The following is a 13766-nucleotide window of genomic DNA, read 5'->3' as shown; positions in this document are numbered from 1 at the left end:
AATCACCGTGTTACAAACCCCCCTCCCAGACGAAAACTCGCGGGTGAAATGAGGTTTCGCAACCGACGAACATCCCCAAACTTTGATTTACTCCAATCGCATGTTCGTATGGTTTACGGTGAGGTTCACTCGAACGATAAGTAACAAAAATTCAAAATCAAATTACGGTAACGAAATTAGATAATTGTAACGAAACAAGACATTAAAGATAAAATTTAAGCAGCAATGAATTGTCATCGATATGTTCATGAGGTTAGAGATAAAATAAGGTACACAAACATTAACGTAAAGCACTCGACGAGCCATCACAGAAAAAGGAATACTTGAAAAGAAAAACGGGACGGAATTACATACAGTTATTGTCGGTAGGTTTGATCGGTACCTACGGAAATACTACAACGTACCACGGGAAGAAACAAAATAAAACCAAACGGAAATAACGAAACGCAAATAACAAAACACGATTAACGAAACGGAAATAACGAAACGAAACCGAAACAAATAAAAGGAATCTGAACCGGTAGTAACGAAATATGATGTGACAGTATTTCCGGTAAACGAAACTAAATATGATGACAGTATTTCCGGTAAACGAAACGAATTGAAAATTCGTTAAAGCACGAGCATAAGGGTAAGGGGGACGGGAGTACAAAACGAAAGAACAGAAAGAAAAGAAATCAACAAAACAAAAACAAAACTGAACTAAACGGAACATAAGAAAAGTCGGGATCTGAACAAAATAAACATTAAACGCGAAACAAAAATTGACATGAACTAAAATCAGTAACAGGAATCAAACAAAATGATACGGAACCAAAAATAACGCGAAGGGAGCGGTACGGAACAAAATAAAAAGAGGGTAACGGTACGGGAGGACGGGAACGGAACGGAACCGAACAAATATTAACGAGACGGAACGGTAGAATTATCAACGAAACGGTAGGAGTTTCAAGGCCCTTTTACAGGGCATCGCGGGGCAGCATAATAGCCTCTCTCACCAATCGGGGCAGATTAGCCATCCGGCGGTGCAGGTCTGGGAGGGGAATATCTCCCGATACTACTACCTGAATGGTAATTAAGCTCAACGCGGGGGGACTTTCGCAACGCGGCTGGGCTTGTAAATTGGCCACCGATTTCGGAACAGCTTGCTCGGGCTGTGTTAAGCCCGCCGCACACGACGCTTGTTTAAATGCTGGATTGCTTGCGGGGCGCTGCGATGGCAACCTTGATGGCTACCGTGATGGAAAATGACGTCAGCGCGTGCTCCCTTGCTTGAGCGCGCGCTGGAATTCCGTAATAGATCATGTCCTATTTTTCGTGCTGGTTTCGTGTGGTTACCATGGCTACCGATTTGTTTAACCTGTTGCAGTGTTCTTTCTCCACGTGTAATGAACCTCCAGAACAGTTTTTTAATTAAATAACGGCATGGCTAATCAAGTAACAACCAAAAATGTCGGAAAGTGGACGACACAACAAACTGTGTCGTTGATTGATGCGTACAAAGAAGAAACCTGCTTGTACGCAACAAATCAAGCAAATTATCATAATAAGCATCTTCGAGCAGAAGCACTTGTTCGAGTATGTGAAACGGTAACAAAATTACGGCCGATGACAACTCCTAAAGAATGTCTCAATAAATTTCATAATTTGCGAAATCAATTCAATATTGAGCATACTAAGGTTCGAGCATCTTATAAAAGTGGAACTGGCACTGAAAATGTAAGTATTATTTTCGAAAATAACGATTTATAAAACCATAAGCCGTATGAAACGTGGGGGAAATCACTCGTTGAATTGACGTATTTGTGCTCCATGAATTAAAATTCATAATCCACTTAAATTAATGCTAACTCACTGGCTTAACACAGAATGACCTGAAATTTTTTTAGCACGCAATCATTGTACCTTTTTATTAGCACAATCCTTTTTAGAAACGCCTAAAAATTGTAAACCAGAATATCAAGATGCATCACCAGATCTTGGTCGATTTTTGCATATACAGTAGTTGCATATTGCATTCTTGCGATTTTCAAAATAAACTCGAACTAGCATGAGGGTCAAGGGAAAATCGGATAAAAAAGACCAAATATACTCGGAAGTCAACATATTTTTTTGATTTAAATTAATTAATATGGATTCATTTACAATTAATAAAAAAGTGGATCAAGTTTTCAAATATCAATATGAATTAGGATAAGTTATCTATAAATGTTAAAAAAAATAATTAAATCAAATTTGTTAAAATAGGCCTAACTGAACAAATCAATTTGAATCAGTATAATAAACAAAAAGAGACAAATTAAAATATTCAGATATTTACTTGAACGAAAGTGAATTATCAAAAATAATCGCGAAACTATTGAATCAAAAGAATGAATTAATCTAGATCAAAAGAATTATGTTGAATTAAATGAATTATTCTGGATTATTTCAACTTACAGGATTAATATTTCACTCAAATCTCCAGTTATTTTGCCCTTTACGGTATGCCTGAAGGAACTTTGAGGGGGGGGGGGGGTCACAAGAGACCTCTGATTTTTTTCAAATACCGTTATAGAATGCTTCATAAATAACTTCCGAAAAGAAATCAAAAAATTTATATAGCGGTTTTTCATTTTTACTAATCTTAACGTTGATATTTTGAGAAATTAAGAGAAAAGGATTTATTATCGTAATTAATTATGTTTACAGTAGAAAAATGATATTTATTATTCTTCTCAATATGCATATTGTATTCGAGGCTGTTCAAAAAAATATTTGTGCTCTAAGTTGAAAAATCTTAAGTGAATTTCGAAAAAAGAATACCCCCTAAGTTTTAATGCTCTATTTCACTATTGAGACTTGCCATTTTTTTTCTGCTTTATTATTATAAGATTTTATTTGTTTTCAGATCCTGATCTGTTTGAATTTTATAACGATTCAAAAATATTAAATGGTGGACAAATAAATCTGGAATTAAAAATACTTTTTACTTAAACATTTTCAATTTTTCATGACAGAATATAACAATGTAGTTTCCAAAAATTTCTGGCACCGCTCAATGGTGTCGTCATTTGACTATTAAGGGGTGTTTGCAATTTTTTCTAATTTTTTTCGGAGCCATGTCCCATCATGCGAAATCAAATTCAAAGTATTTTCAACCACCGATTTATTTGTTGGATGTTTGATTTTTATTAAATCATCATACAATTCAACAAGATCAAGGTCAGAAACCGAAAAAAATCTTATTTCACAAAAAAAAAAAAAAATCAATGAAAGAAATTATCGGCACGTCTTGTAATAGTGAAATAGAGCATTGGAACTTTGAAAATCTTTTTTTTTTTTGAGACTGACTCAAGGTTCTTCAACTCGGAGCATAATTATTTTTCTCAACTGCCTTGAATGCAACATTCATCTTAAAACAATAATAATTATTATTTTGGTACATTAAATATCATTTATTTAAAAAATAAATCCTTCTTCTTGAAAAAACCCGAAAACCTGACATTAAGAAAAGGAAAAATAACAAATGTCTGCGAAAATTTTACTCATTAGTTTTTGAACTTATTTCTGAAGCAGTTTTGAACGGAATCGAAAAAATATTAGAGGTCTCTTGTCATGACCAATTAAAGTTCGTTCCGGCACACCGTGCCCTCGGCATGAAAATATTAATATTCATGGACTGTCACATTTTCAGATATACAAACCAAGCTTATGGTATTATCCGAATTCATTATTTTTGGAAACGTACGTAACACCCCGTAGAAGTCGAAATTCTTTGGATAAAATGGACCGGAACCTGGCTTCACCACAAGTACTTACATTCACAATCTGGAATACATTTTAAAATACTTTGCAAGTTGAATATTTACCTTAGTAATTTTTCAGGAAGCTGCTGACTTTATAATTGAGAACAATACTCAACGTAACCAAACAGGTGAAGACAGTCATAGCATAAACATGCTTTTTTCCCAAGAAAACAACGCTTTACAAAACGTTGATTCGCAAAACCTCGATTCACAATTTAATATGCAGGACAATTTGTCAACTATTCCTTCATACCATCTTCAAGAACTCGGCGATTCATTCATTCCGTCTCCATCCACTTCCGGCAATCAACACAGTAACCTTGCAATTATACCACCTAGCGCCAGCAACCCATCACAATTGCCATCTCTAGTCAGTGCCTCACCATCGACTTTGCCATCTTGTAACAGTGCATCGCCATCAACATCGACAGGTTCAAGTATTGCATCGCCATCAACATCAAATTCTGATGTTCAACAAGCTCAGCTTACATATACACCTAGATCTATCAGTCCTTCGCGATCGACAACCGCATCGTCGGGTATATCTAGCATATCACAGCCTAGGGTAAAAAGGAAAAGAGCATCGATAGATTCATCTGACGCTGATTATGCTATCGCTATTCATGAGCTTGCTGAATCGATGAAGCAGCCTATCACAATCAATACTGTCCCAAACACTGCTCACACATCGGGCACTACATCATTTGACCCAGTCAACACTTTTGTCGAATTCATTGGATCACTTTTTCGAAGTTTCCATGATGAAGAATTCAAGTTGCAAGTGATGAGTGAGGTGTCACAAATGGTCATCAATGCTAAGTCAGTCGATTTACAACGTTCAAAAAAATAATAATGTTCTTTTTTAGTAATTAAAGTTTGATTTTCATTTGGTATATGTATGTACACATACACACGAGGGTGGCTCATTCAAACTTGTTTTTTTTTTAGTCTCCCAACTTCAAATTGTGTTCCAAATTCATAAAGAAATTGTAGTTAAAGCGCAGAGCATAAAAAGTATTCAATGACCGCTACCGAAGATCTTGCATCCTTCTAAAAAATTCTTCAGCAACCTGTTCATATTTTTTGTAAATACCCATCTTTCAAAAAAATCTTGTCTGAAGTATTTTGCAGCAATTAATCTGATGGGAGACAAGAAAAAAATATTATTGTGAATATAAACCATCCGATCTGCCGAAATCCATCCAAAACCAAAATCTCCACATAAATCTCAAAAAATCAATTGATCTCTATTTAAATATAACCATTGGTAGCCACTTTGAAATGAGTTGTTTGTAGCCTGGCCTTTCAATGTAATTTTATTCTGACTATTAGGAATTGCTGTGTTGGGTGGTAAACAGGAAAGAAAAAAAAATCAAATGAATATTACTATTAATGTTGGATTCGTAATATTTTTGTGCAGTTTTTATTTTAGATATCTGCCTCTAAATATTTTTTTATGTTATAGTTTTCAGACAGGAGACTAAAAAGAATTTAATTTCGAGATAATCGACCCCAGTACACGCACATATCAATACACATGAGATATTCGAACCTCGCTCATCCGGTATATTTTCCTGCGCATATAAAAATCGATTTTGTTGCCATTCAAAATTTTTGATCTTTGAAAACCACGTACAATAAATCTAGAGCCCTACACCTTAATATCAAGTAGTATCACTGAAGATCAGAAGTTATTTAACTTTCAGAACATAAAAAAACAGTTTTCAAGCGCACCAGTGATCTTTAGGCTTAAGTATCTTCGGTTTCTATTATCATAAAAAAAATTTAAAATAGTACTTCACAATGAGGAGAGTCCTCAAAAGAGTTTATTCAAAATTATTTTTACCCACAAACGTTAAATAATTTTTTTTTTCCTGTGACCAAAGGGATAACTTTTTTCATGATGGAAATTCAAATGCAAGTTTATTTTGATGCACCAAAGAAACCCTGAAATTTTTCGAAGGCCGTTTATGTTTTTTTTTTTTTTTTATTCTTGTTAATTTTTTCCGTCTATTTTTCTTCGTTTTCTTTTGGATATCCAATATTTTCTCGAATATTTTAATTCAAATCTCGCGTGGCATCAAAATCGGTGACTCATACGCAGGGAAGTCTCCCGGATATTCGAGAATTTCCTACGTCCGTATGTATATAATATAGTATGTATCAGGGTGCGCCAAAAAATAATTTCTTACTTTTATCCATTCCCGTTTGAAAAATGATTGCTTTCATGCATTGTAAGAAGCTTTGTCGAAGGTGGGACAAGAAATGTTGAAAGGTTCTCCGTCGACTCGAAATCATATATTGATGAAGTCACCAACTAGACTTGATTGATCAAAATCCCCTGTCACAAGGTGCAATCTCACATAAATCTAAATGACCTGACGAAGTGGTACAGGGAATAGACTAATAATTTATACAATTTTGAAAACAAAACAAAAATAAAATTGTTTCCGTTTTGTTCTCGAAACATTAATTTTTATTAGTCTATTCGTATCACCCTGTGATTTGATCAGTTTTACTGTGAAATTTTACCTCGAGAAAGGGGATTTCGGTAAATTAAGTCTAGCAGGGATTTCATCATATAATTTTTGGTCGATGGAGACAACTTTTAACATTTTTTGTCAGAGTTTACTTTTGACTATGGTTGTTAAAATGCGTGGAAATACAGATTTTTTATTGTTGTATCGTTTCTCCAATAAAAAAAACTGTATATATATATATATATATATATGAGTAGAAAAAGAATAATATTTAATCAGTATTAAGAAACATGTTTATTACCCATAAAATTAGTGAAATAATTTTAATGAATTACATAATAAAACATTGAATTCTTGATCAACATGTGGTGGTTTACTTGACATAACCTGGCATTCCAAGTGAAATCGTGGAGTTTTTCCCTCATACCAATGCGGATCACTACAGTGTATTTTTTTTTTGTTTTTTTTTTTTTTGGGAAAAAAAAATCGACGTATTTTTTTTCCCAACCCCTTCGTGGTTTGACACGCTATATTTTATCAAAATCAGACGTAACTCAAAATATACCATTTTTAATAGAAAAATTTTTATATCATAAATTTGGGAGTGTAAAATAGTAACTTTTTTTCATAATAGCATAATGGTATCTGCCATGCTTATAATTTTTTTTGTTTTTAAATCGATAAAAATAATTATAAGCCTGACAAATCCCATTATACTATTATGAAAAAAACGTTACTATTTTACACCCCTAATGTTGTGGTACAAAAATTTTTCGTTCAAAATGGTATATTTTGACTTACATCGAATTTTGATCAAAAACAGCGTGCCAAACAACGAAGGAGTGTAAAAAAAATATGTCACCTTCTTTTTCACAATGAAACAAGAAAAAAAAATACAATCGTAGTGGTCCGCATTGGTGAAGGAACAACGTCCACGATTTCACTTGGAATGCCCCATATATACGAGATATATAAGTTCAAGAAATGATAATAAATCCTATTAAGAAACATGTTCAATACTAATAATATTTATAAGGGCAGGTAATGAAATCATAACAAAACATCAAATTCTTTGCACAAAATAGATTTCGATCTTGGTGAATACTATTATCATTGCAGATATATCCTTAACGAAGCTACCGATTACCTGTTTCGACAGCAGTATATTGAAAAGGTACAGTACCTGAGGTATTAAAATATTCACAAAATTTATCACGAATCTCTAAACTACTATTACTGCTGCGATTACTACCTCGTTGCTCCAAAGGTTGCTGACTGTCAGATAATAGCGCTTCTTGAGAGTTAGCATTACAATTGTTAGAAATTCTATAATTGTGAGGAAGATACCATCTATTGGAGCTTTTTTTCATTACAAGATAATTGTGTAAAAGTACACATGCGTAAGTTATTTTTTCAACTTTATCAACGGCAAGGGACATGGGGATGAGTAAAACTCGCCACCTATTTGCGAGAATGCCAAAGGCATTCTCAACCGTTCTACGAGCGCGGCTCAGCCTATAGTTAAAAATTCTCTTTTCTAGTGTCAAGCCTGGATTTGGATACGGTTTCATCAAGTTCGATTTTAAAGTAAAGGCATCATCGGCGACAATCACATACGGAAGTTTTTCATTAAATCCTGGTATTTCACACGAAGGCGGCAAATTCAAATTTCCAGCATTTATTCTAATACCCAATGGACTTTCCCGAAAGATAGCCGAATCATGCATACGACCATTACGTCCGATATCAATAAATAAAAACTTATATTCCGCATCAACAAGAGCTAGTAAAACCACGCTGTCTGTCCCTTTGTAGTTGCGATATTTGGATCCGTCTTTCCGAGGGGGGCGAAAATTTATATGTTTGCCATCTAATGAACCAATGCAATGAGGGAAGTTCCATAATGTCTCAAATTTATGGGCAACAAGTATCCACTCTTCCACTGTTGATGGGAACGTCAGCACTTTGTCTTCAAGGACTTGAATTATTGCTTCTAAAGTTGCATTAACAATACTAGAAATGGTATTAGGAGCGATGCGAGTGGAGAAACTTAGATCTTGGAATGTGTTGCCTGTGGCTAAGAACCGGAGAGTCACTGAAAGTCTATCTCTTGGTGATATAGCTTCGCACATAACAGTATTCTGCTATACAATATGTGGTGCTACTAATGTCAGCAACTCATTCCACGTATCTTCTTGCATTCGGGTGTAATTTGTGAAAGAAGAGGGATCCTCTGGGCTGAAGGAAACCAAGAATACATAGTTGAAAGGGGACGTTCGAAGAAGACAATACGCACACTGCGAGAAGGATTTTTCAATAGTTAAAAGAGAAATATTTTCGTAACATTGTGATGAATATCTACAAAATGTAAGGAAATTGTATAAATTAAAAAGATGTATATTAGGGTGCTTTTTTGTTACGAATATTTTTATTTTTTGCTCCTCACTCAAAATCTTGTTGGAAATGTAAAAAAAAAAAAATTCCCTGAAAATTGGAGCCCTTAATATTAACTTCAAGTACTCTCCCAAAGCGTATAAAGATTTCCCGTTTAAAGTATACGTAAACTTTTATTTTATTTTATTTTTTTTTAATATCTATCTCAGCCGCATTTTATGCGATCACATTGTTCTTGGTTGCAATTTTTACGCAGAATTGAACGATCTTCAAAATTGTCTGTAATGACGTTAATGCAACTCCCACTGGTGAGATGGTACGGGTCACTAAAGCTGATTCTTGCCCAAAATTCGCTGTTATCTCTGAAACGATCAACTTGACCGAAAAAATGTAGAAGAAAATTTTGTTGGAAATTTGATTTCCTACAAAAAAAAGGTCCTTTAGACCTAAATGCTTAAAATGTGGCTGAGATATAGATATTAAAAAAAAAATCAAAGTTTACGTATATTTTAAAAGGGAAATCCTTATACGCTTTGGGAGAGTACGTAGAGTTAATATTAAGGGCTTCAATTTTCAGGGAATTTTTTTGGGGACATTTCCAACAAGATTTTGAGTGGGGAGCAAAAAAATAAAAATAGCGGTAAAAAAAGCACCCTAATATATATATGTATGCTCTTTTTTCTGATCAATAGTTGAATGAACTACAAATGCATTGAAGCTGTCAATTTTGTGTTGGTAAATCCTATCTAGTTGACCTTTCATTTTCAGTCAAAACTCTAATTTATACTTGAAGCAATTACATATTAAATAATTATTTCATTAATACAATTGCACGATTAATTTGTTAATATTCGAATAAGAGCTTTGTTTGTAGAAATCTCACAAATCCTTTTCTCAGCGTAGATATATTTGACAGTGTATGATACGTACGCAAGTTCTTCAAATAATATTTTCAAAACACTCTGTTGGTTGTCCCGCCGTAGGAGCCACGGGCGACTCCACAACCTAGGCTTGTATTTCTCATTTTTTTTTTTTTCGTCTCGAGTTTTCAAATAATAAAACCAAACTAATCGCTAATTGTCGACGACGAACAACTTCTACTTTAATCGCGTCCATTTAAACAAACTGTCACTGCATATGCATAGCCATCTACAAACCCAGCCCAGCAACATGCATCGTGTGCAGCCAACATCACACAGCACCCATCACAGCGGCCAGCAAAACAGCCCGCTTGTAACCCAGCAACGAAGCAAGCAGGAAATCCAGCATTGAAACAAGCGTCGTGTGCGGCGGGATTTAAACCGGGGGCCGAGTCGGTCTTGTCCGGCTCGCTATCGTGTCGCTGGGGGTCGGACGAAACGATTTCGGGGACGGCCGCCCGCATTTCACTCACCCACCCCTCGCGACAACGTTCGCATGTAGGCATATAGCGCGAGTTCGCTCTTTGCGAAAGCACGAAAAACAGAACTCGTGTAACTTGGGGATGGGGCAATAAGAATAGTTGTGCCCCGGACGACGACAGTTTCCGCACTCTCCGGGTTGGGGATCTAGTTGGAAAGTAGCCGGGTCGGGGGTGGTTTGTGGAAGCAGGGCGACTGGGGTGAGGGCCCGGTGACGCCGGCAGCTCCGGACGCCACCCATAAGGGCTGGGGCCTTGTAGGTAGAGGCTCCTGCCTTACTTCTTTCTCTTCGTAGTCGTCTTGAGTCTTCAAGATACGGTTCACCCCTTGGATAGGGGATTTGGACCGAGTAGGGATACGGTAATGGCGGGAATTTAGGGAACGGAACGGCACGGTAATAGGGGTCGGGGAAACGGAAGGGGTCGGCGAAGAGGTCGTGGGGGGTCTACCCTCCTCCAGCTTTCGCCGCAGATCGGAGACCTGCTCGGCGGTTAAGGGGGCAAAAGGGTCGGTACCGCGAACCATTCCGAGAGCCTCGTCCTCGTAGGTCGGGTAGTGGACCCGGATCCACTCCTCCAACTCCCGGCGATTCATCTCCGACGACGTTGTTCACCTGTAAGGATAACGGCATGGTGACTCGAGGGTATTCTGGGGGGCCTAATTTACTCGGAGTCGGGGGTGGATTACTCGAAATGGGCCCCTCTCCTGGTATTGGCTCCTCAGCATCACTTACGGAAGTTTCTAATTCTTCGGAACGGTACGGTTTGAGATCGGTAACGTTAATGCGAGAATATTCATGACCTGATTCCTCCCGGTGATCATAGGTGAGCGGTCCGTGGACCTTGGTAATCTCGAAGGGACCGGTAAATTTTCGAGCTAATTTCGCGGAAAAATAGTCGGAAGCTGACGATAAGACGTGTCGCCGTTTAAGAACTCGGTCTCCCAACTGAAAGGTTTCATCACGACGACCGCGGTTATAATATTTTGCCTGACGGGCTGAAGCCTCGTAAAGATGCTGGGCGACTAATTCTCTTATGATCGGCAAACGTCGTACTCGAGTTCCCCACACTTCCGGATCCTGAATTTCTATTCGCGGCGGATCTTCTTCGGCCTTTTTCCACAGCGCAACGGGGCGCATTTCACGACCGAAATTGAGGAACGCGGGAGAGTGTCGGGTCGAGACCTGCGAGAGGGAATTAAGGGGGGGGGGGGGGAGGGTTTAGCGTAAAAAAAAACCACTTTTTTTGTGCATTTTTTTTAAATTATGGATTGAGCAAATTCACTGAAACCTTTTGTACATTATTAAGCATACTTTTAACAGTATTCTGTATTTTTTTCATGCAGAAATATTGCAAAACTATTGCAGAAATATTGGTGACAGAGCTTGCCCCAGAACGTCTTAGAAAAAAAACCATTTGCGGTGTTCACTGTATCTCGGTCGGAAATTATCTGAAATCAAAATCCATTAAAATTAAGTCGAAGTATTATCAAATCCTTCCCCCAACGTACTACGATTATTTTTTTTTTTTTTCATTTAAAAAATTTTTTCATTTTTGGTGGCCATCTAAAGTGTAAACTGCTATTTTTCACGAAAAATTCCGCCATTTTGTGGGTGAGAAACCCCCTTAATGTTGTAAAAAAAAAAATTTTAACTAAAGGTTGGGGGGAGGTATCTTATATGTTGAAAATGTGTACCAAGTTTGGAATAAATCGGTCAAGTAGTTTGTAAATGGCAGTGAACACGGACTTTGAAAAAGTAGTTTTGAGAAAAACGCGTTTAAAGTTTATTGAGCTAAAAAAGTGGAGAAAAAAAGGTCTGTCACCGGCTTGTGTTGCAATATTTCTGAATCAAAAAATTACAGAATATTGTTAATAGTATGCTTAATAATGTTCAATACGTTCTAATAAATTTTCTCAATCCATATTCTCAAAAAAAATTCACGAAAAAAGTGTTTTTTTTTTTACGCTGAAACCCTTACCCCCCCCCCCCCCCCCCCCCCCCTTCAACAGTTTTGCTCAGATCGATTTAAAATTTCGAAAGTATATTCTTGAAATGTTTAACAATAAGATAAAAAAAAAATCAAGTTTTCAAAAGTGTAAACCCTTACCCCCCCTTCAAGGTGCATATAAAGACCCGTTGTACACCTCGAAAACGCGGGGATGCAAAACTCCTATACCGCTCAAGCGATCAGGATGAAACTTGGGCAGTTGATGCTTTATTTTGGCAAAAAGTGGAGCGTCTTTTTACTTTTTCAAAATTTTGAAAAAAAATTTACAGATTAGTTACCACCCACAGAAATTGGTCAAATTTTCACAGTTACACTGAATTGATCGAACTATCCGGTATGATGCCACTCGGCGGTGATGAAACACACATTTTGAGCCCAGTCCCATGAGATTTGATGGTGAATTGACGAAATGGCAGCTAATCTGGTTTTCAATCACGAAGAACACCGCAATCTCATTTTGGCGACATTTGTTACCGACCTTTCACGCACGCCGATAATTTCTTACCGACAGTCCACGCATACATTACCGGCATGCGCACAATATCGGTAACTAATGTCGCTAAAATGAGATTTCGGTGTACTTCGTAATCGAAAACCAGATCAGCTGCCATTTCGTCATTTCACGATCAAATCTCATGGGACTGGGCTCAAAATGTGTGTTTCATCACCGCCGAGTGGCATCTTACCGGATAGGTCGATCCATTTAGTGCAACTGTGAAAAACTGGTCAATTTTTGTGAGTGATAACTAATCTGATCGCTTGAGCGGTATAGGAGTTTTGCATCCCCGCGTTTTCGAGGTGTACAACGGGTCTTTATATGCACCTTAAGGGCGGATGGAAAACTCAAAATATTATCAAGACTTCCTTATTGGGTAGCTCTCTCAAAGATGCTGGGAACCAATCAGGAAGTAGGTAACATTAGTACGTAAACCTTTAAAAAGGGTCGCCTCACGTTTTTCGTTCTCATTTCTCAATTTTCATTCTCAGGTCTCATTCTCATTCGCTCATTTCTCAGTTATTAACAGTCGTCAACAAGAAGCAATTCTCATTCTCTCAGTCTTAGACAAGTCAATCAGATCAGAGAATCTGTTGGAAATCCTAAAAGGTCTTTTTTATTTAATTCAACAAACCAAAGTGCTAAAAGGGAATTCCGTGTCTTTTACATTTAAACCTTTCACCTTTTATAATCAAATTATTATAAGCATTTTTTTCATAAACCTAACTTTAATAAACAAGTATCCGTGTGTTCAACTTACATCGCGAGTTAAACAATTAATTACCTTCAACGCATAATATAAGCGAAACAATCAGTAACTTTATACCAATCCCACCACCGGCCGAACACGCAGAGTCGCCCACACAGCCCGAATCAACAGTCAACAACCAAAGGTAAGTGACCATTTTATTATCAAAGTCGGTTCAACCAAGAGGGAAAACGATATCAAAATTCAAATAATTCACATCCGGGAGAACTAGTTCGAACCAAGCGTTATATTTTTGGAATGGTTTGGTCATCAGCCAATCCAGCCCATAACAGTGGTCACAGCGGTGTGGATCGAATTTAGCCAAAAACCGGATTTTTTTTTCTTTTTCTATTAGTAATCCATTGATTACGACTTCAATTTTTATTTTTTCATGAGTGTGAAAACTCATTGGTGACAGCATAGCCTATTTATTTTAAAATCATGCCTTTAA

The 13766-nt window shown here is 36.9% G+C and overlaps 1 protein-coding gene across 1 annotated transcript; it reads right to left on the bottom strand.

Moving 5' to 3' along the window:
• Positions 1-7490: 7490 nt before the first annotated feature.
• On the bottom strand, positions 7491-8400 carry LOC124409688. The gene is made up of 2 exons (XM_046887474.1): positions 7663-8400; positions 7491-7562 (listed from the first exon to the last, which is right to left on the bottom strand). Exons 1-2 carry the CDS (start codon positions 8398-8400, stop codon positions 7491-7493), a joined length of 810 nt encoding a protein of 269 aa, XP_046743430.1.
• Positions 8401-13766: the final 5366 nt, after the last annotated feature.

Source organism: Diprion similis, chromosome 1, assembly GCF_021155765.1.
Source record: "Diprion similis isolate iyDipSimi1 chromosome 1, iyDipSimi1.1, whole genome shotgun sequence".
Taxonomy (NCBI): domain Eukaryota; kingdom Metazoa; phylum Arthropoda; class Insecta; order Hymenoptera; family Diprionidae; genus Diprion; species Diprion similis.
This window is presented reverse-complemented; position numbering and strand designations above follow the sequence as displayed.